The sequence below is a fragment of the Adelges cooleyi genome, unplaced genomic scaffold (assembly GCF_023614345.1).
Source record: "Adelges cooleyi isolate 19-005CV unplaced genomic scaffold, UGA_ACOO_1.1 ACOO_flye_CR_arks_rails_tigmint_CR_PRNA_7, whole genome shotgun sequence".
NCBI classification, from domain to species: domain Eukaryota; kingdom Metazoa; phylum Arthropoda; class Insecta; order Hemiptera; family Adelgidae; genus Adelges; species Adelges cooleyi.
The window spans coordinates 276,407-296,832 of NW_026096404.1; the positions used below are offsets into that span (position 1 = coordinate 276,407).

Genomic DNA, 20,426 nt, shown 5'->3' on the forward strand with positions numbered 1-20,426 from the left:
TAGTTATAATTGTTGTGAAAATAAGATGTTGAGGTCAAAATGCTATTTTGATAATTTTTTCTTATCAACGAAATAAAAATTAATAAAGCCTAATAGATTTTACATTATTGTCTGACGTCAATCTGATTCTTTTGAATACATGATAAATTATGTTTTTCAGTTAATTAACAATATATATTGTAGCTATTAAAAAAAAAGGTCTAAAAAATAGCTTTTCATAGAGGTTGAATAGGAATCTTAATATATGAATAGGTTTAATTTAACCTATACAAATATAACGAGGAAAACATCTGGTCGATAATCAGTTTATAATAAATAATTTTTGACTTATTCACATTTTAATTAAACAAGTAAGGGGTGCGGAAAGAAAATCTACCTCTCTATAGTTTTAATTTCTTAAAATCATATGTTTACAAGCTTCTGAAACGTTCAATTAATTTAGCTTAAATTCGATATTCCATCATTATACCTTTTGTTTGTCAATATTAAATAATTATTTAACATCACGTGCAGATGAAAATTTGGCTATGAATTAAATTAACATCATGTTAAACATTTTTTATCGGTTTTAACAGTCTGGTACTGCTATAAACTTTACTTTTTGTATCAAAGATACATTTTATTAGCATATTTATAAAATGTACATCACGGCGAAGCCAGCTGGACAAAGAAAACAAATAAACATTAAATATGTATACAAGTTATTTGTGGATATGTTTTTTTTTATGACATTTTCCTCTAGAGATAAGAAATGCCTGATTACATGTGCTGATACGAGACAGCTGATAATAGCTCCTAATTATAGACTAAAATAGAAACGGATGATTAGTGAAAATAGGCATCAGATAACATGTCATGATAGGAGAATAGTGATAAGAGACAGCTGATAATGGTTCCTGAGATAAGAGAGAGTTGGTGAGAGATCAGTTAAGGTAACGTTAAATTTGTAATTGAATGGATAATGTTTGGTTTAGATAAGGAAGAATCTCCTTCTTCCAGTCTCCTCCAGACTATTGGATAGATTAGAACGATTGTTCTAAGCGAGGACTATGGTTAAATACTATACTCAAAGAACAGACTATGAGTGTGTCAATACATTTAAAACCTAAAACCAATATTTTAATATACCCAGTTAATTGGCCAGACATTGTTAGCATATATGTTTGTAGTTATAAAAATGTACATATCATTCAAATATGTGTAACGACAGTTTTTTTTTTTTAAATTGTATTTCTAGCAAAAGAGCTACAATGTATGAATCAACCAGATGGTTTTGTCAAGCGATTGAAAAAGTCTACAACAAGACCAAAAGAAAAACAAGTATGACGCAGGTAAACCGAGTTGAACTATTTGAAGTTTAACAGACTGTTTTAGAAACAATGAAACGCATTATTTACTATGTAATTTTTGCTCTTCCTGGATATTACCGTTAATACTTTCTTATAATATAAGTTAAAAGTGAAAGTAGTACAAGTTTGAGACTGTGTTTTAAATTATCTATTAGCACACTTTACCTATTATTTATTATTGTAAAACAGACCCGTCCAGCACATCTCTTCAATGTTTAAAGATTGTGGTTGTTTTTATTAGCCAAAAAAAAAAAACTACAGACTTACCTACCGTCGAATCTAAATATTTCAATTTAAAAGATGCACAGATGTAATGCACAGATATTGTGTCTTGTGGAAAATAGTAAACATTATTGCGCAAAGGCGCAATACGGTTATAGACATCAACGTCATTCGGCTTACATGCACACGTTTTAGTGTTTTTATTTGTTCACAACAAACAGGTAGTGTCTTCACTATAGGTAGATAGGTACACCATTTAAACAAGACAAATGTATCAACTGCAATAGTTTAGAACATTTTTCACTAATATTATTATTCCATCATTGTAACACATGCAACTACTGGTCTAGTATCCGCCGCAGTGTTAACCTAGAGAGATATTCCAAGAGTCTACAGTTATTATCATACGCCATAGGTTAGTAAACAGTGTATATTTAATACTGATAATATATAGATTTTATACGGTAAACCCATAATTTAAGTTTCATTTTCTTTAATGACAATTATACAGTGTGTCTCGCCAAGAGCTGTTGTACTCCTAGTGAATAAGTTTAAAAGTACTTCAGTGTTAAAAAAAAATTAATGACTTGCATTTACATATTTTACAATTCATAATAATTAAAATAATATCTTATTTCTAAATTAATTTTAGGATTTATCAATATGAAGCTCGTTTTATACCTATGTTTAATTTCCGTAAGTAAAACTATTGTTGAAGTTTATTCAACCGAAATGCTTGCTTTCGTTTGCTTTATTATATTTATAATAATTATAAATTTACAGTGAAAATTAAAGATCGGGGAGTAAACAGATTCGAATTGAGTCAGTTTGAGTATTTTAGTTTATCTCATATTCAGTATGATATACGAGTATGATGTATAACATATTAAATGTAATAAAAAAGTTAATCATGCTCAATGTTTGTTGTAGAACAATTATTTAAAAATATTAGTATTAAATTAGCCTGCTGACTTATGATGTAAAATGAAGAGGTTTTTGGTCTTGCTAAATTTGTGAAAATAAAAGCGGTTTGCTAATTATGCTAATAATAATAACTGATAGCTATCAAGAACATTAAAAAAACATTTAACTCTATACCTTATTATATTCTATAAGGACTGCCCAACAGCTGTCCTCATCCACTAATTCAAATTCGTTTTGGTTAATAATTTTAGAAAATCCTATTACCAGTTGCAATATAATATACACTGTATACATCATAAGAATACTGAGTGATCATTTTTTCGCGATCCACTCAATATCTCATTGGATTTAATTATTGATTGATCTTTCTTTTTTTTTTTTTGTCTTAGTGTTTTTATATAATGTGATCTGTTTTCCACAAATTTTTATGTTTCTACTACCCCCCCAAACTAATAATTTTGACGTTTTTATGCCTTTGCTTTGGCACATACATGGAAAAATCGACACTATTTACAATCGACACCGGTTATCATAACGAAAAAATCAGCTGATTAATCTGATAAGATAAGGGTGGTAAGAGATAAGAAAATAGTTTACATCAACTTTTAATACATAAACGGTAACGTACACATTTGATTAAGTTTTTAGTTGAAAATAATATATTCAAAATGTTGACTGGTCGATAACCAGTTTTGGATATGTATTTTTAAAGTTATTCAAGTTTCAAGTTTATGGCAAGAGTCATAACTCCTAAATTAAAAATAATTGTTCAAAACTGGTTATCAATCGGTCAACATTTTTAGCAAAATATGCCTAATTTAAAAAGTTAATAAAATATGTACGTTACCATTTAAGTGGCAAAGGTTGATAAGAAAATAATTAGTTTTGGAGGTAAAGTATAACAAAAACAAATTGTGAAAAACTGAAAATCACATTGTATAAAAACATTATGAGATATTGAGTGGTTCACGATAAAATAATCACCCTGTATAGTGTACATATTCACCTAATTTAAAAATAGTTCATTAATAATTTATATGTTTTGTAAATATTTTTGAAAATTAAATAATATAAATAATAATATTATTAGTGTATGCTGCACTACTATTTTAGTAATTCAAGTTTCTTCACCACTAATTCACACTTAATTGACACTTAACGGCTATTCAATTATGTTATACAATTATTACCAAGATTATTTGTTAATTCATAAATTATTTTACCATTTTTTTCGAAAAAAAAAAATAATAATAATCAAAAATGTATCTATGTTTATTAGCTACAAGTTAATAGAACAACGATTGACCCTTTTAGATTAAGGTTACTTTTTTATTATAATTTATATTAATATAGATACACTTATATTGTTGTGCACTTTACAATTGTATTTTATTTAAAAAACATATGAAAGTCTAACAATTAATTAAGTGATAAGAACGTATACAGATAATTAGTATTAGAGTCGCTGTAATTAAATATTCTTTGTGAAAAATATCTATTTTTATAATATTTCACTTTTGATGTAGGTCTTAAAAACAATATCAGTATGTGGCGATGACGAAGATCCTACGTTAGCATTGATGATGAAGAACTTTAAGGGCATGGGAAAAGTTGATTTGTATTGTTGTATATCCAACTTTGGCTTGATAAAGCCAGTTGACGCCAAATTGGGTATTGTGATTTAAAATTGTATCAATTAAATATAATACATTATAATTATTTTCTATAGTCTTAACACAGGGATCAGGGTCAGGGTGAAAGAAGATGGACCATATTTGGTCGGTAAGGTTACAGTTCTAGAAAATGTATTCCAACTTAAAGTGATCTTATCACTTTTACATTGTACCTCTTCAGATTCACTTATATCCAGCTTCTTGTTCTTATCTATTTGTCTTAATCAGACCAATGAAATAGGCTTTGCAGCTCTATATAATCTTCTTTTCAATTAAGCATCACCACATAGACCATCTATTTTTCTGAGAGTCTTCCTCTGAAACAAATGTCTCAGTACCTCATTCATGTCTCAGAAACATACATGACAATTGGTCACATTTGATCATGCACATGATTGTGGAATTGATTCCTAAGCTCAGAATTTGCCCAGAAATCTTAATTACAATAATTCCTGAAGATTTTTGACCTACGTCTTAGCTCAAATATGCTCCCCCCCCCCCGACTATATGCTGCCTTTCTAAATGGTGGAATATAAATGAAAAAATTAAAATTAAATAATAACGTTTTAAATTGAATCATATACTTAAAATTGTGGTTATCAAAATTTTAGGATTTAGGTCATTTTCAAAGTCATTTCGTGATAGATTGATTAACTACATTGGTGACCTTAATAAAAAAGAGAAAACTCCGGAAGAATTAGATAACGATATAATAGTCCCAATCTGTGAAAAATATGGACGTTGGAAAGACAGATGTTTAGAGACGCTACAATTGTGTTTTACACAATTTCGGAAGCATCTGGTCAGAGAACGAAAAGTTACAGCGCCTAATACGGCTTATCAACACCTTGTAAAAGTAATCAACTATTATTTCCATAACATAGTGCCCAGTGCACGGGGTGTATGTTATTTTTAAAAATATTATACAGTTATTAATATGGGACGCCAGTGATTAAAATAATTATTCACTCCTGGAGACCATGTCAATTGCTAAAACATGGAATAAGAATGGAAATACAGGGAGAGATAACTTGGCATGTAAAGAAGATATACAGAGGGAGGTGCCATGGTGTACGATGTTTGCGGATGACGTAGTGTTAGTGGGGGAAAGTCATGAAGAATTTGGCGAGAGACTTGAAGAGTGGAGAGAAGCGCTTGAAGGCAAAGGACTGAGGATTAGTAGGAGTAAAACGGAGATAATCCTGTTTGATTTTGGAGAAAGTTACAGGGCTAGTAAGGTAATGCAGATATGGAATGATGAAAGGTGAGAGGTTGATAGGTTTATGTACTTAGGTTCGGTAGTACAAACAAATTGTGGACGGATAAAGTGGAGGGGAACGTCAGGTGGTTTGTGTGACAGTAGGGATGCATATACAATTGAAAGGTAAATTCTATAGGACGTTAGTGACGCCACCAATGTTATATGGGTCAGAATATTAGGCAGAAGCAAAGAAAACTGAACAGAGAATGAGTGTAGCAGAGATGGTAATGCTAAGATGGATGAGTGGAGTGACTAGAAAGGATGTAATAAGAAATGAATACATAAGGGGAAGTCTAGGAGTTACGTATGGATGAGAGAGAATAGGTTGAGATGGTTCGATCACGTTAAGAGAAGAGATAAGGCAGAGGCAGTGAGAGGTGTTATGAAGATGAATGTAGAAGGGAAAAGAGGAAGAGAAGACCGAAGAAAAGATGGATAGATGGAATAGAGAGTGATATGTGGATAGCTGGGGTAATTGAACGGGATGTAGAATTTCAAGATAGAAGATCAAGTGAGTGTAAGGCGAAGATAAAGAAGAAGAAGACTATTAGAGGAAGAAGTGTTTAACGTTGAGTTACTATTATTAAATTTAAATATAGCAATGAGGATGTGGAATTTTGGAAAGGAAGTATGAATTAAGGTACTTGGTGACGAAAAGAGAATGTAATAATAGAGAATTTTGTTGGGCCACCTTGTATTTGTAGTGGATAAAATTGCAATAAAATTAGAAGATGGAATGGATGTATCGAACCTAAAATACATTTAACAATGAACACAAATAAGTTGTGTTATAAAATACTTTTGTTTGGCTACTTAAAATCTAGTAAAAGCTGTATTGGGTAGATACCCGAATAAATGTTTAATCTACAGTACATAATATTCATATTCATATTTCAGTTTTATAATACTGTAACTAAGAAAAATAAAAAGCTAAAGCTGAAATCGGATAAATCTGTGGTAGAAAATGTAGTTGTAGAACCTGCAGCTGTAGTACCTAAAGCTGAAGAACCTGCAGTTGTAGTACCTAAAGCTGAAGAACCTGCAGCTGAATGTTCTGCAGGAGAAATTGAAGAAGATTGAACCATTTTATTTCTATTTAAATATTTATTTTCAAATACATGTTTAAAAAAAAACTGTTCTTTTATCATTAGTCATTAAAATATCTTACCATTAAAATACATTTTGTATTTTTAACTTTTTAAAAAATAGTTATAATTCGGTTGCTTTCGTTTATTTTTATGTTTTTTTTTAATTTTAATTGAAAGAAAATTTTCTGTAGATTGTCTCATGTTATTATGAAATCTCTGGGTGTATTCAAAATGCACGAAGACTAAAAAATAAATTATGGAAATAATAACACTATTAAAAAAACTTAATAGGAGAGCAATTATTCACATTAAGTATACAGTATTAAGTTCAAGCTATAAACAAATCATTTTGCATTCTTTAATGTCGAGATTGTAGACGATTCTGAGAGCATTAACTTCGAATTTCTAATTATTAACTGCAATTACAACAGACACATTAAGGAAAAAATATTGAAAAAAATATCAGTTTAGAGTTACAGTTGAGTAAGTTATAAATAAGTATATATACATAGAGGGTGATTTTTTAAAGTTTCTTAATCAATATTTCATAGTGTTTATCTAGTAGGTAATTAACAATTATTTTTTTCCTAGTTTTCTTATACAATGTGATCTCAATTTTTCACAAATTTTTATTTTTCTTACCTTTTCTATTTAGTTTTTTTTATATCAATTTTATTTAGTGTATTTTAAGCAACATACGCTATACAAACTACACTCGATTTCTTAATCAAACCTATAATGGCCTCGGAACCGAAACCGGTTATTTAAGTCTGTAACAATGTTCAACCAGACACTAATTATTATATTACAGGTTAGTAGGTTAACAATAAGAAATGAATAGTAACAGCAATTATTTACAGTATAATATTAAAATTAATGTCAAACCAACAAGCGTCCCTGCACATTTATATTACTTTAATACACATCAATTATTTATAAAGAATATATTTTAATACAATATTTCCATGCAAACAATACCTACGAAAAATTTAACATTTAGTCCATGTATTTTTCTTTGTTGATAAATAATTGCTTCTGGAGTTGTTGGTTTCTTTCCTTGTACCATTCACGACATGACTTAACGTTTTCAAACATCTTGTCTGAAATAAAAATATTCAACGTTTTACTTTTAATTCGAAATTATAGGAACGAAAACGGTGAAAAATAGTGTTAATTACCATTTAAGAAATTGTGAGACAATCCTAATCCACCAGCTTCCACGGGAAAAAGGTTTATCGGTACAACATTGAAAAAATCATCCGTAACGGTTGGATAGAACTTGATCTAGTACACAAAATGTATAATAGTTATTTTATGAAAGAAAATTGCTTATAACAATGACTTTTTAGTAATTATGTATAGCAGCTAAGTGGGTCAGCGGTTGATGAGAATACCGAAATAATAAAGAATTGTAAAGTTGAAACAGGTTAGTTTACAATACGGTTAATAATATTTTATTCTTGGTATATAAGTGTTCATGACAGCTAATAAAATCAGAGAAGAGGTACAAGTTTTCCAAACTAAAACTTTGAAACTATTAATGTATATTTTACATTACCTAGAAACGTTTGGGCAATTATTGAGTGTTTACAATAATGTTAACATATTTTAACACTTATTTTTTGCAAAAAACATTATATGTATAAACTAAATTATAGTTTTTTTTATTAAATACTGTCATTATTTTCAGCTTAGCGTAACACCTTTAAGTTTAGAGCAAAACATATAAACGATATCACTTAAGTACATAAGCTATTTGGTTTTTTACCTTATTAAATATTTCCTTATCAATGAACGGCGTGAGCATTCCAAAAAACCTATCGACAATACTTCCTGAATTAATGAAATGAATTGTTTTAATTCTCACCGGTATTCCTTTCTAAATAATAATTTAAAAAAATTCATAATGTCTTTTATTCGCAATTTTAAATTATTATCAGCCGGTTTCACCAACTATTGTTAAATACACTCTTAACACAATGTTAGTTAACAATTCATTTAAAATTAACATTTGGTTTAATTAACTAAGTTTCACCATGTCATTATTATTGTTAAATTCTGTTTGTTAAGTTAACAAAACTTTAGTTTGGTTACCAAAGCGGTTACCTCGATTCCAACGTTCTCGTTGGTTATCTAGTTATGTGATAACTGATAAGTGATTGTGTTATTTTATTTGTCAGTTTATCATTATTTGACATTTTATTTTACTTTTTTTTAACGATTCGGTTTATAAAAATGATTTACATGTCATTTTTAACACCTTGTTTAGGTAGTCTATAACTTTCTAAAAATAGTTTGTCATTAAGGTCATTAAAAGATTTTTTTCTATTTTGGAGGTCTAAAAAAATTAAATGAATTTAAACAATAATTTTAACAATGTGTTAAGGCTAATTTTCACTAACTAGTTGTTAAATATACAATAAGTTAAATCCTTAACAAATGTTTGTGAAATCGGCTGAAAGAAAACTTAATTATAAAAAAATAGACTGTATTACCAAGTCTGGTGTTTTCTGCCTACCTGCATGTATTTGAAAAGTTCGGCCATTATGTTCATAGGAGTATTGAGAACGTGCCGCCATTTTGAACCCTGACAGTTGATGATCACATTCATACCATCAAATAATCCATAATGAAGTATTTTATAATCCATGAACATTAAAAAGTACTTTAACACTGCTTCGCAGTTATATGCCTGAGGATCGGTGTTTTTAAACTGCCAATAAAGAAAACATTCTTTATTGTCTGTTTGTTCGAAAGTTAAATCACACAAGCTTCTAAAAGTAAAACATTTCAGTTCAGACCAAATATAAAACGATAACAAGTACGGAAAAATACATTACATGTACATTGTTGATGGTAGTTCTTATTTAGATACAGCATCAAAGGTAAATTCGAGGATTGATTGAATGATAGAAACGGAATGGGAGTTGAGAATATTGTAGGGTTATTCATGTCCATAGAGGATAGGAAGTTAAATTGGATAATTATTCTGTGGGGAGATGGTGCTCCGAAATAACTTAGTCAAGTAGTCAAAGAGCTCATATCACAGTGTACAAAATTGAAATCCAAGTAAGCGAAATTATGTCAGGCATTTTGGTCTAAAATTATAAGTGGGTTGTCTTAAATAACAAATTCAAACTCACGTGCACTCATAAGCTCCTCTTATGGGTTCGGATGTAGGATCGATATCACAAAATATTTCAGGTAGTGTGAAGCAAGTTTTATAATACCTTTTGATTGTGGATTTAGCTGCTTCCACATCATAATAACAGCTATGAAGAAACGCAATGAGATATTTATCTAAACAAAATAAATCATAATTGTATACACTTGTATAACAACGTCTTGATAGTATTGCATAGCGAATGGCATTTTCCCCGAAAGCTTGAAACTAGCAGTTATTAAACTACTTTTTAAGATGGGACATAAATTATAATATGTAAATTACTTAACACCTATCTCTATGCTAAGCGACTTTTCCCAGGTACTAGACAAAATTGCTAGAACTAGGTTATAACTACTTACTTGGAAATAAATAAAATTCCTATACCAAGCGATTTTTTTTTTTTGGATGTAGCTAAGACTTATGGTAAAGTGGTTTAATAGTTATCTGACTAACCGAAGGCAAATAGTCAAAATCAATGGTATCGTTAGTAATGCATTGGCATTAAACTGCGGTGTACCAGAAGGTCCACTATTATTTATTCTAAAAATTGTATAATAAAGTATATGTAACCTTAAAAATTGATGGGCAATTAATAACTTATGCGGATAAGTGTCCTGTTTAATCTTCTCACATAATTCCTATGTGATAAAGCAACTATTGGTACATACGTGGTTATTGAATACCTAAATTATTCTAGGAAGGTAAAGGTTAAGTTTAGCAATTTAGAATGCTCTTGAAATAATAATTCAAAGACCAAAAAAATTGCTATAATGTGGTTAATGCAAATTTAAATCTTTGGGTTAACGTTAATGAGAACAAAATTCTGCATTTAGCGTATACCGCTAAAATTATTTATCATGTACCTAATTACAATAATTCCATGACCTTGTACTTAAAAAGTAAATATTTATTTACATAATACAATTAACATATTCTTGAATGTTTTTTTTTTGTCCATTTTTTAACCTTGTACGTAACAACACAAATCTTATTTTTTTTTTCTCTTTTCTAATTTTAACTGCATATGTTAGTTAGTAATAATTAAAAATATAATAATATATTTCGTAATTGTTCAACAGTAAACAATTTTGAAGTTATTTTTAAAATAAGTAAATAAAAAAAAAATTCTTATTAAATCACATAATTGATAATCGTAAAAATAAACTAAATAGTAAATTAAAATTGTGAAGAAATATGAAATGTTCCAATCTAGGTATTTATTGTTCTATTATATCTTCATTGATTATAAAAATTCTACTTAATTAATAAATTCTTTGAGAGCATACCTGAAACGGGAGGCAATTCCTTTTCATCGGTCAAGCTTACTTTTAACCTAATAACATCTTTGAGCTTGAGTTGTGGATATTTTTTTTGTTCGCCTTGAAAATAATCGTTAAACGACGTTGAAATGGTGTACATATTGAATACAAATTAATTGGGTATTGTCCAGAATTAAATTTCATCTATCTTTAACGTTAAGATCTGAGCGTCTTAGGTCGCGGTTTGCTAAGAAGTGAATATTAAACTAATATGTTTATCCACGTTGGTAGCCTTCATTTATTTTCATATCAAGTAAATTTTCTCACGAATAAGCAAAGTATACAATGAAGTTTTTTTTTTTCATTTTAACATATTTTATTTCCCACAGTAAGTTACACACACAGCGACAGTCCATTTTAATTTTACATTTATATTCTACTTTGCCAATAAAGTGTACGAGTTCTCGTGAGAAGGCTTTTTCAGAACTTTCTATTGTTAATATTATTAATTTCTATTCAGACCGTTTCGTTGAGGTTGAATCACGATAGTGTCTATTTTTTTTATTTGCAACACAACTAATTTGAACAAATGTTTTCAAAAATATCTGTCACTCTAAAAATATTTGTCAACAATATGTAATAAAAAAATGACCATCGTTTAGAGTGAAAACGTTTAAAAAATAAAATAAAATTAGGTAACTTTTCAAAAATGTATTAACTTTAGACACAATTTAAACTTAAACGTTTAATATGATAAATATGATATAAATATAGGTAATAATATTATATTATGTCATTGTGTATATAACGTTAAACATTAAACTCTTCCAAAATTCTAGAACTGATATTTAGTGAAATTATAAGTAAGTTGAACTATTTTATCCTAAGTAATTAGCTTTAAACTAAGTTTTTTTTTTAATGATTACAAACTTAAGATAATATGTGTAGTAACAATATAATCCCACACATCACGCAGTTTACAATTTATTAGGTATTAAACAATATGGGACTGATAATTTTTTTTTTTTTTTTTTAAAAAAGGTGCTCTTAAATGACTTACGGCATGAGTTCTTTTCACCACAAATCATGCCACATTTAAAGTGATGAATACAAATAATAGTATACAATACAATTTTTACAACACTTTGCATTATACATACATATTATATAATTTATATAATACCCAAATAAGATTTAATTGACGGATACAAATAAAAATTGATTTATTTTTTAGTCATACATTGAAAATAACAATCTATTGCTAATATAATATTATATTTTTATAATTGCTGTTTTTAAAAAACGACAATGTATTATCATGCACAATTATGGAATCAAATTAGTTTAACTGTCATTAGAAAAGTGACTATCACAGTGACAATATGACCTTATTGTTTTATTCGTTTGAAAGAAGAGTATAATTTTTTTCTCACTTTCCAAATTTAATTTAAGTGGTGTTTATGTTTTGCATAAAGAAAAAATCATTTTTTTTAGAAAATTAAAATTTTCTACAATTATTTTCGAAACACAAAAATCCGGAATCGGTTTTTTTCTTACAATTCAAGTACTCTTTCAAGACAATTATTCGCCTGTAAGTGTGAATACTTATTTACAAGACTTGTAAGCATAACAAGTGAGGCGCTCAGATGCCAAACTGGAGATTAACTCCTCTTTTTTTTTAAATTTCAAATAATAGCATGTGATTGGATTGAAAAAGTGTATAATTTTCAGTGGCCAAAAGAAATAACTCCATAGTTGAAGTTTTCACAACTAGAGTGCGGTAAGACAACTGGCAATTGTACTTAAATACATTGTTTCAAATAACTTTAACTGTCTGTTCTGAAAAATTTCATTTTTTGGTTTTAATCGGTTTGGCATCTGAGCGCCTCAAATATCAATTTATAATGTCATTAATTGCACTCGAAACGCTGTAATAAATTACGAATCAAAAATTTTCTTTTGAAAAAAAATATTGTATTAAATAAATCGTAGTGTTGCGCTTACATAACAAAAATGAAATCGTTCCATTTACCAATAAGACGTTAAGTAAAAAAAACTAAATAACTATCACAGTTTATGGTGCAATCATTTGTGCGACCGACCAATATCTTATTAATAAGATTATAATATCATTACAATATATAGCTGACAATGTCTTAAACATTTTCACCGTTGATAATCATTTGTTTTTTCAAATCACGGTTTTGTTCCAGAAACCAGTCTCGGCAGGATGTGATATTTTTGTACAACTCTTCTACAAATGAAAACACATTGTTGTTGGATTAAAATCAATGATATGAATTAAATGACAATAATTAATATAATAATATATGCTATACGGTTGTAGAAGTTGTGTGATTTTCCTAAGCCTGCCTCCTCTGAAGGTAGTATTTCTTTAGGTATATAATTGTAGACCTCAGCGGATCCGGGGGCGTGGAATATTATCTAAAAGCACACCAAAAGTCTTCAGTAGTAGTTAAAGACATTTTTAAAACGGAGTGTGTTAGTCAAAAGTAAACATATATTAAGGTAAATGAAACGTTGCATTTTTCAAAATAAATCTACCTTTACCAGTGAAGTAATGTTATTTAAAAAATATATATTATATACACTATTATTCGTTTAAGTGTCTTTTTTATCAGTTATTCCACCTTTGCAATTGAACAATATGTAATAAATATATAACCTACCTAAGTTCAGAACGTCAAGATAAAGTCAAAACTTTACATTATACACAAGTCGGTTAAAGAAAATTATTACTGTTGGTACATTATTTTCAGCTGACTATACTTTGATACAGAAGGTATGAAAAAAAAAATGTTACTGTCAAAAATATTTTTTTCAATATTAAATTGAAAATCATTTAATTGTTTAGATCTATATTTACATAGGTGAAATAGAAATGAGCATATTAAACGATTGGGGATACTCTGTACAGTAGTATTGCCAGTTTGCGACGATAATATAGTATTGAAACTATACTTAAAATATCGAATACAGTTTCGGTGTTAACCTACAAACATTAAACCAGAGATTGGTATTATTTAGCTTATTTTTTATCAAACCTTTTTTTAATTAAAAAAATTCCCAACTCTAGAATCAGAGTTGAGTTACTATAGTCAGAATCGACTACAGTCGTCACAGTGTACCTAAACGACTTACTTTTTGCATTAAATCTTTTCCAACGAACGGCGTGACCAGCTTCAACAGCATTCTTGCTGCATGTCCTGCGTTTAAAACCTGCACTGATTTCAGTCGAATCGGTAGACCTTGCTAAAATGTAAAAGTTAAAAGTTTTACTATTGTTATGTAATTAAAATTAAAATGCTATTTCCTTGCTCCTGTCCCTCGACGAGATGTTTTAGTTATAATACAACCTGGACAATTAAATTATCCAAAGATTAAATCCAAAACAAAAACTGTACCGTCGTAACGCACCTGTAGAAACGTTAATAGTTTACTGGCTATGCCCACAGGAAGTTTAATGATGTGTCGCCAGTTTAGTCCGCTGGTATTTATCACTATGGTTAGACCGTCGAAAGTCCCTTTGGTCAACAGTGTATACTCCATCCAAAAGATGACTATCTTAAAAATAGCCATGTAGTTAAATTTTTCGGGATCAGTGTCTTTGAACTGCCAGTACACATAACGGTCGTCTTTGCTGCACACGTCGTATGTCAATTCACCGAAACTTCTAATTATAAAAATAAATAATTAAAAAATAGAAATACTGCTAAAAAAAAATCGTTCGTAAAATTACTAAAAATACAAAATAGCTGGAGAAAAGTATAGCTAGGTGAAATAAATGTCAGTACATATGCAGTACGTACAATAGAATGATGAGACAAGACAAAGAAATGAACTATGTAAATTTAGTAATGGGTTTCCAGGAACGATATCTTAAATGGTGAAAAAAATACCTCAACCAAAGCTTTTAAAGAGCAACGTTGAATTAAAAAAAAATACACGAATAGATTTTATTAAAAAGTTAAGTTTAAGCAATATTTCAATCACATGCAAACGATTAGGTCGTGCAACAAGTAACAATAGTCAATAGTGTTAGTAACAATGAGTGTTTAATAGTAATGTTACTTCATGAGAAATAAGAAACTAGAAAAGTTTAGAATAGCTATAAGTTAATAAGCAATATTATTAATCGAATGAAGATGAGTCCATGTAGTATATCAATACAGACTACACTAGTCATCTCCATTTCATCTCTGTTTTCTGTTTGGAAATACAGCAAAAATATATTTTAAAGTATTACTTTTTAAAATTACTGTTATAATACTTGTTGATAAAAAATACCATATTAAAGTCATCGTAATTTTAAATACCAGCCAAAATCAAATTAACACAAATGTTTCAGTAGCAATTCCTAAATAAATTATTATTTTGTAATGGTTACTGTTAAGGCGATCGCACGAGGCGGTCTATTTTTAAGGAGCTTTGTATAGGCAATATTAAAGCAACAAATTGTTTTAATACATTTTGACAATGTCAATTAATTTACCGGTTAATTTGTATAAGCTTCGAGGGATTATTTTTAATTTACATAATTTTTTCTATGAGCAACAGCCATTTTTGTTAATTTTTTAACAAAATGTCGATTACATAGGTTAGTTTAATTTCAATTTTGTTAAGAGATTTGAGTTCTTTGGCTACTTTACTATGTTATGCAGGAAGCCAATTTTCTTTTAAAATGTTCAGTTTCTTGTAATTAAATAAATTAAATTTTGCAATTTTTTCAATATTAAAACCAAATTGTTTTACATAAAAAAAGCAAAATATCAAAAAACCGGTTTCCTACATAACATATTAAAATATGGTTGATCTTAACATATGCAAATTTATAGTTTTTATGGTTTGAATCTAATTTATCCAATTTAGACATACTATTAGTTACTGAATACTATTTTTCATTATTATGTATTATTTCATTTATTTATATTTATATTTTACAATCAACTTATTTTCATTTCAACTCTAATTTCACACAATAAGAGGTTATCCTCAGCAAGGTGTTGGCCCGTTAAACACATATTTTTTTGTTCTTATTGTTCAAATCTATATATAGAAGATGGCCAAAAACAAGATCTCTTCGACAAAACACAGTTTAAGTTTTTCAAAAAGTTAGAGGCTGTTTTTTATTGTTAAATGTGTATAAAAATTGGCTTTTAATGTTGTACATTTTATTTTATTAACTACAAGGAACTAAAATTAAAAAGCCAACACAGTGAGGCCGGATGGATCAATGTATCGATTAGCTTACTCACGTGCAATCGTAGTTCTTTAACATGTCTTCTGCAGATGGATCTAGTTCGCAGAATACTTTGGAAACTTCAAAGTAGCTTTTATAACATTGTATTGCAGTAAGCCTCGCCAATTCTACGTCAAAATAACAGCTGTGGAGGAATGCCACAAGTTTTTTATCTGGAAAAAAAAATTACCCTTAATAAAAGTACATAATCAGCCGGTTTTACCAATTATTGTTAAATACACTCTTAACACAATGTTAGTTAACAATTCATTTAAATTTAACATCTGGTTTAATTAAATAAGTTTCACCATACCATACGTATTGTTAAATTCTATTTGTTAAGTTAACAAAACGTTAGTTGGTTTACCAAAGCGGTTACCTCGATTCCAACGTTCTCATTGGTTATTGATATGTGATAATTGATAAGTGATTGTGTTATTTTGTTTGTCAGTTTGTTATTTTTTGACATTTTATTTAAACTTTTTACTTTCTTTTAACGTTTTGGTTTATATAAATTATTTATATAAACACATTGTTTAAATAGTCAATAACTTTCTAATAATAGGATGTCATCAAGGTCATTAAAATATTTTTTTCTATTTTAAAAGCCTAAAAAAAGTAGATAGTGATAAGAACTATTTCCATTGTCATACTCAGGACAGGCCAAACATAATAATATTATCTAAATTACAAAATACATTAAATTATGTTGTTTGACCCTATAATACAAGTCTGTGCCATTCCTTTTTATCTAATCTCCATAAAATAACTTCTGCTTACCTAATAAAAGATAATCGAAGTTGTCTTTTCTATTGTTCTCTAAATACTCAATAAAAAGAAGTTCCATATTACATGTGTAATTCATTGTTATATCTTACTATTATATTCAGTCAAATTATAAAACAATTTCTGAACTATAATAACATAAGTATTATACATAATTACTAGAATACATTTTAACATGCCGATTAACTTTTTAACAAGCCGATTTCGAGTGATTAGTTTAACAATCGTTTCAACAATGTGTTAAAGCTGACAAATCTCGATGAAACCCAATTTTCATTAACTAGTTGTTAAATATAATTAACAACAAGTCAAATTCTTAACAAATTTTGGTGAAACCGGCTGAATATATTTTATTCTATAATTAATCCGGTGGTCTATAAATAAACTTCATTAGTTGCGTTTAACCGTGACTAGCAAAAATACAATAATAAGTATAATCACTTCAAGGATGACATGAAAAATAAAAATGTTTCCTTTGGCTAACGAGCAAACCATATTCGTTGTTTCTTTTTATTGTTGTTGTAATACTATTAATGTAACAGCTAACGAGCAATTATCTTTGTTTGATTATTAATTCCTATTAACAGAGCGATAAAAAGTGCAATAACCGCGCACACTATTAAACTATTATAGGCAATTGTGGTATAATATACTGCAATAAATTTATGACTGACTAATTATTATAATACAGAAAAAAAAAATGTAAGATATGGGTTTTAAAACCAACGTTAATATATTATATTTTAATTTTACAACAATAAGATTATTAATGATCTTATAGACCAGTGACGTGATTTTACGTTTCAGCGAACAGAAAATGCGCAATCTGTTGTTGTAAAAAATTTCATAATTTATTAAATGTAATATACTTTTAAAAACCACTTACGTGTGCCGTAAAAACCTATTGTAGTGGTTTTAGTGTTGTACATTAGTTAGTTTAAGTTTGCAAGTAATGATAAACGACACAAAAAAATAAGAACATACCATAGGGGCAAAAAGTCATATAGACTTTTCTATTCCAAATCTTATATATGTAATATTCTTAGGTTATAGTATATAAATATATAAAAATACTATTATAAATATAATATAGATTCTATTAAAAGAAATTGTTTAGTTTTTAAACGCACATCGCATATAAAATTAATTATCACTGTTATCACTTATCAAATAAAGAACAGCATCCCCAATTATGAAAAAATAAATTCCCCTTGACATAAAGTCTTATTGTTAGTTAAAAAAGCTGTACACATAACTTCGGTTAATACACGAATATTTTATTGTTAATAAAAGAATTCACGATTTCAGAAATCGATAATATACTCAAAAGTAAGTAGTATGTTATTAACTAGCTCTGGCAGGGAACGACACATAGAATTTTTAGAAATATGCTAAGTCTGTTTATTTCTGTCTGCGTTAAAAGAACTGCGACGTAAGGAAAAAAACTCAAAACGGATATCGTTCAAAATATATCACACACACACACGTATAATATAATATTAATCAATCAAATATTACAATTTGAAAAAAATAAATAATGTTAAGCATACTTGTATAAATAGTACAAGACAATATTGGCTACTTTTGTATTTATTTGTAATTTAATAATTTGTTATTTTAATTAGTAACATTGTTTTAGTAATTTGACTTAATTAGGTACCTAACTTGGTCGACTTTTTTTAATATTATTTATTTTAAAATAACATATTATTACAGAAACATAAAATATTTTTACATATATTAACTACCTTTTATAAGCTGAGCTTGTGGTGAAGGCAGAGAGTTAAACAATAGTTATGAAATATATTATTACATTTTTAATTACAAACTAGCATATACAGTTAATAATAGAAAAGATATAAACCAAAAATAGATTTCTCTTGTTAGGTAAATACAAGATTATAAAAAAAGCATGAAAATAACCATTCAAGACTATATTTTTCAACGATAAAGATATAATGTAAATAAATACTTGTTTTTAAGTATAAAAGCATGGAATTATAGTAATTAGGCACAAGATAAATATTCTGCAAATTTTTACAAATAGATTTTCTAAAATAAAAAACTTAAGAATTATACTGTAAAATGTAGAATCTTGTTCTCATAAATATTAACACAAAGATTTCAATTTTCTACTAACCACATTGTAGCTATTTTTTTTAAATAGTAATTTAATTTTTAGATTATTCGTTCGGAAATGGTTTGATCTTAAATTCAATAAATATTTAAAAGCAATTTACCTACTTTTATTAAAACAAAAAATAAAATATTGTAATCACTTTTCAAGCGGTGGGAATAAAATTGAGATGGGATAGAACAAAATTTGTTTTTCAAATTAATAAGAACTGGTATTTATATACATACTAATTTTTTAAAACATTTTATTAGTAATGACATCATAGTTAACTTATATAATTGACAATATTATACTACAACTTTGAGTAGATGTAAATGATTAATTTATCCAAATTTATGTATATTTAAATAATATGTTATTTTGTTTAAAAATTTGTCGAATCCTATTTTTTTTTTTTTTTGCTTCAATAAACTATCATTTCTAATTGTTGGTCTAAGTAAAAAAAACACAATATAATTAATGAATACCTGAAATGGCCGGTAGTTGTTTTTCCTTGTCCAAGGCGTCTCTTAACTTCTGTACATCTTGTCGTTTCAATTGTGGATATTTACTCTGTTCCCCTCGAAAGTAGTCGTCAAACGTAACCGAAGGAGTGTACATAATATTATTATTATTTTTCATAAAACGAGGAGAACTAAAATAACAAAATCCGAGCAATACACACTATTTCTATGGTTAGTGGTCGATTTCGTTTTCAGCGACTAGTGGCGACCACATCAACAATAGCGGACGGCTAAAATATAACAGACCTGCACGTGATAACACCAAAAGTAAATTGACACAGCACATACACCACCCATAAACGTTTATTAAGCATTTTCTTCACCGGCTACCTAAACGTGTACGTCACGACGATGGACTGTGGGGAAGGGCAAGGTCGTACCTCAGTCCAAAATCATGTGCAACGCGTTCACATAAAACACCAATGTTTTAATCCATACGAGTAACATCTACAGATTACCACGATAACAACCGGTAATTGTATTGCCGACAATAAGAAACGGTTTCCGACGAGTTGCCGGCTAAAATGTTCAATAAAACTACAATTAACCGTTGCGCTCGATAAATTTCACTATATTATTGCGTTACCGGCCGGTTCGGATATTGCAAGTAAATAGTTTTACATATTTTATTAACAATAAAAAGTTATTATCGTGACCGTTATCGGCAGTTATGGTGTATTGGACATTTCCCGTTAAGGCAATTGCGTGCAGTCTGCTTTTAAGGAGTTTTGTATAGGCAATATTCAAGAAAAAAAAAGTTTTAACAAATTTCGACCGTGTCAATTAAATTTACCGGTC

General features: G+C 28.4%; 3 protein-coding genes across 4 annotated transcripts; 1 reads left to right on the forward strand and 2 right to left on the reverse strand.

Moving 5' to 3' along the window:
• Positions 1 to 1,791: 1,791 nt before the first annotated feature.
• Positions 1,792 to 6,591, forward strand: LOC126845174 (uncharacterized). Of its 2 annotated transcripts, XM_050583769.1 has the most exons (5): positions 1,792 to 1,986; positions 2,224 to 2,267; positions 4,022 to 4,166; positions 4,780 to 5,024; positions 6,327 to 6,591. In XM_050583769.1, the coding sequence occupies exons 2-5, from the start codon at positions 2,235 to 2,237 to the stop codon at positions 6,507 to 6,509; spliced, it is 606 nt and encodes a 201-aa protein (XP_050439726.1). In that variant the 5' UTR covers positions 1,792 to 1,986; positions 2,224 to 2,234; the 3' UTR covers positions 6,510 to 6,591. The 2 variants fall into 2 exon arrangements, with proteins under 2 accessions (XP_050439726.1, XP_050439727.1); XM_050583770.1 differs by lacking the exon at positions 2,224 to 2,267.
• A 768-nt stretch (positions 6,592 to 7,359) lies between these two features.
• LOC126845170 (alpha-tocopherol transfer protein-like) lies at positions 7,360 to 11,210 on the reverse strand. The gene is made up of 6 exons (XM_050583759.1): positions 10,970 to 11,210; positions 9,661 to 9,817; positions 9,036 to 9,291; positions 8,286 to 8,396; positions 7,696 to 7,801; positions 7,360 to 7,617 (listed from the first exon to the last, which is right to left on the reverse strand). Exons 1-6 carry the CDS (start codon positions 11,100 to 11,102, stop codon positions 7,514 to 7,516), a joined length of 867 nt encoding a protein of 288 aa, XP_050439716.1. The 5' UTR covers positions 11,103 to 11,210; the 3' UTR covers positions 7,360 to 7,513.
• A 1,684-nt stretch (positions 11,211 to 12,894) lies between these two features.
• Positions 12,895 to 20,166, reverse strand: LOC126845169 (uncharacterized). Its single transcript, XM_050583758.1, has 6 exons — positions 19,593 to 20,166; positions 16,219 to 16,375; positions 14,381 to 14,636; positions 14,105 to 14,215; positions 13,282 to 13,387; positions 12,895 to 13,196 (listed from the first exon to the last, which is right to left on the reverse strand). The coding sequence occupies exons 1-6, from the start codon at positions 19,744 to 19,746 to the stop codon at positions 13,099 to 13,101; spliced, it is 882 nt and encodes a 293-aa protein (XP_050439715.1). The 5' UTR covers positions 19,747 to 20,166; the 3' UTR covers positions 12,895 to 13,098.
• Positions 20,167 to 20,426: the final 260 nt, after the last annotated feature.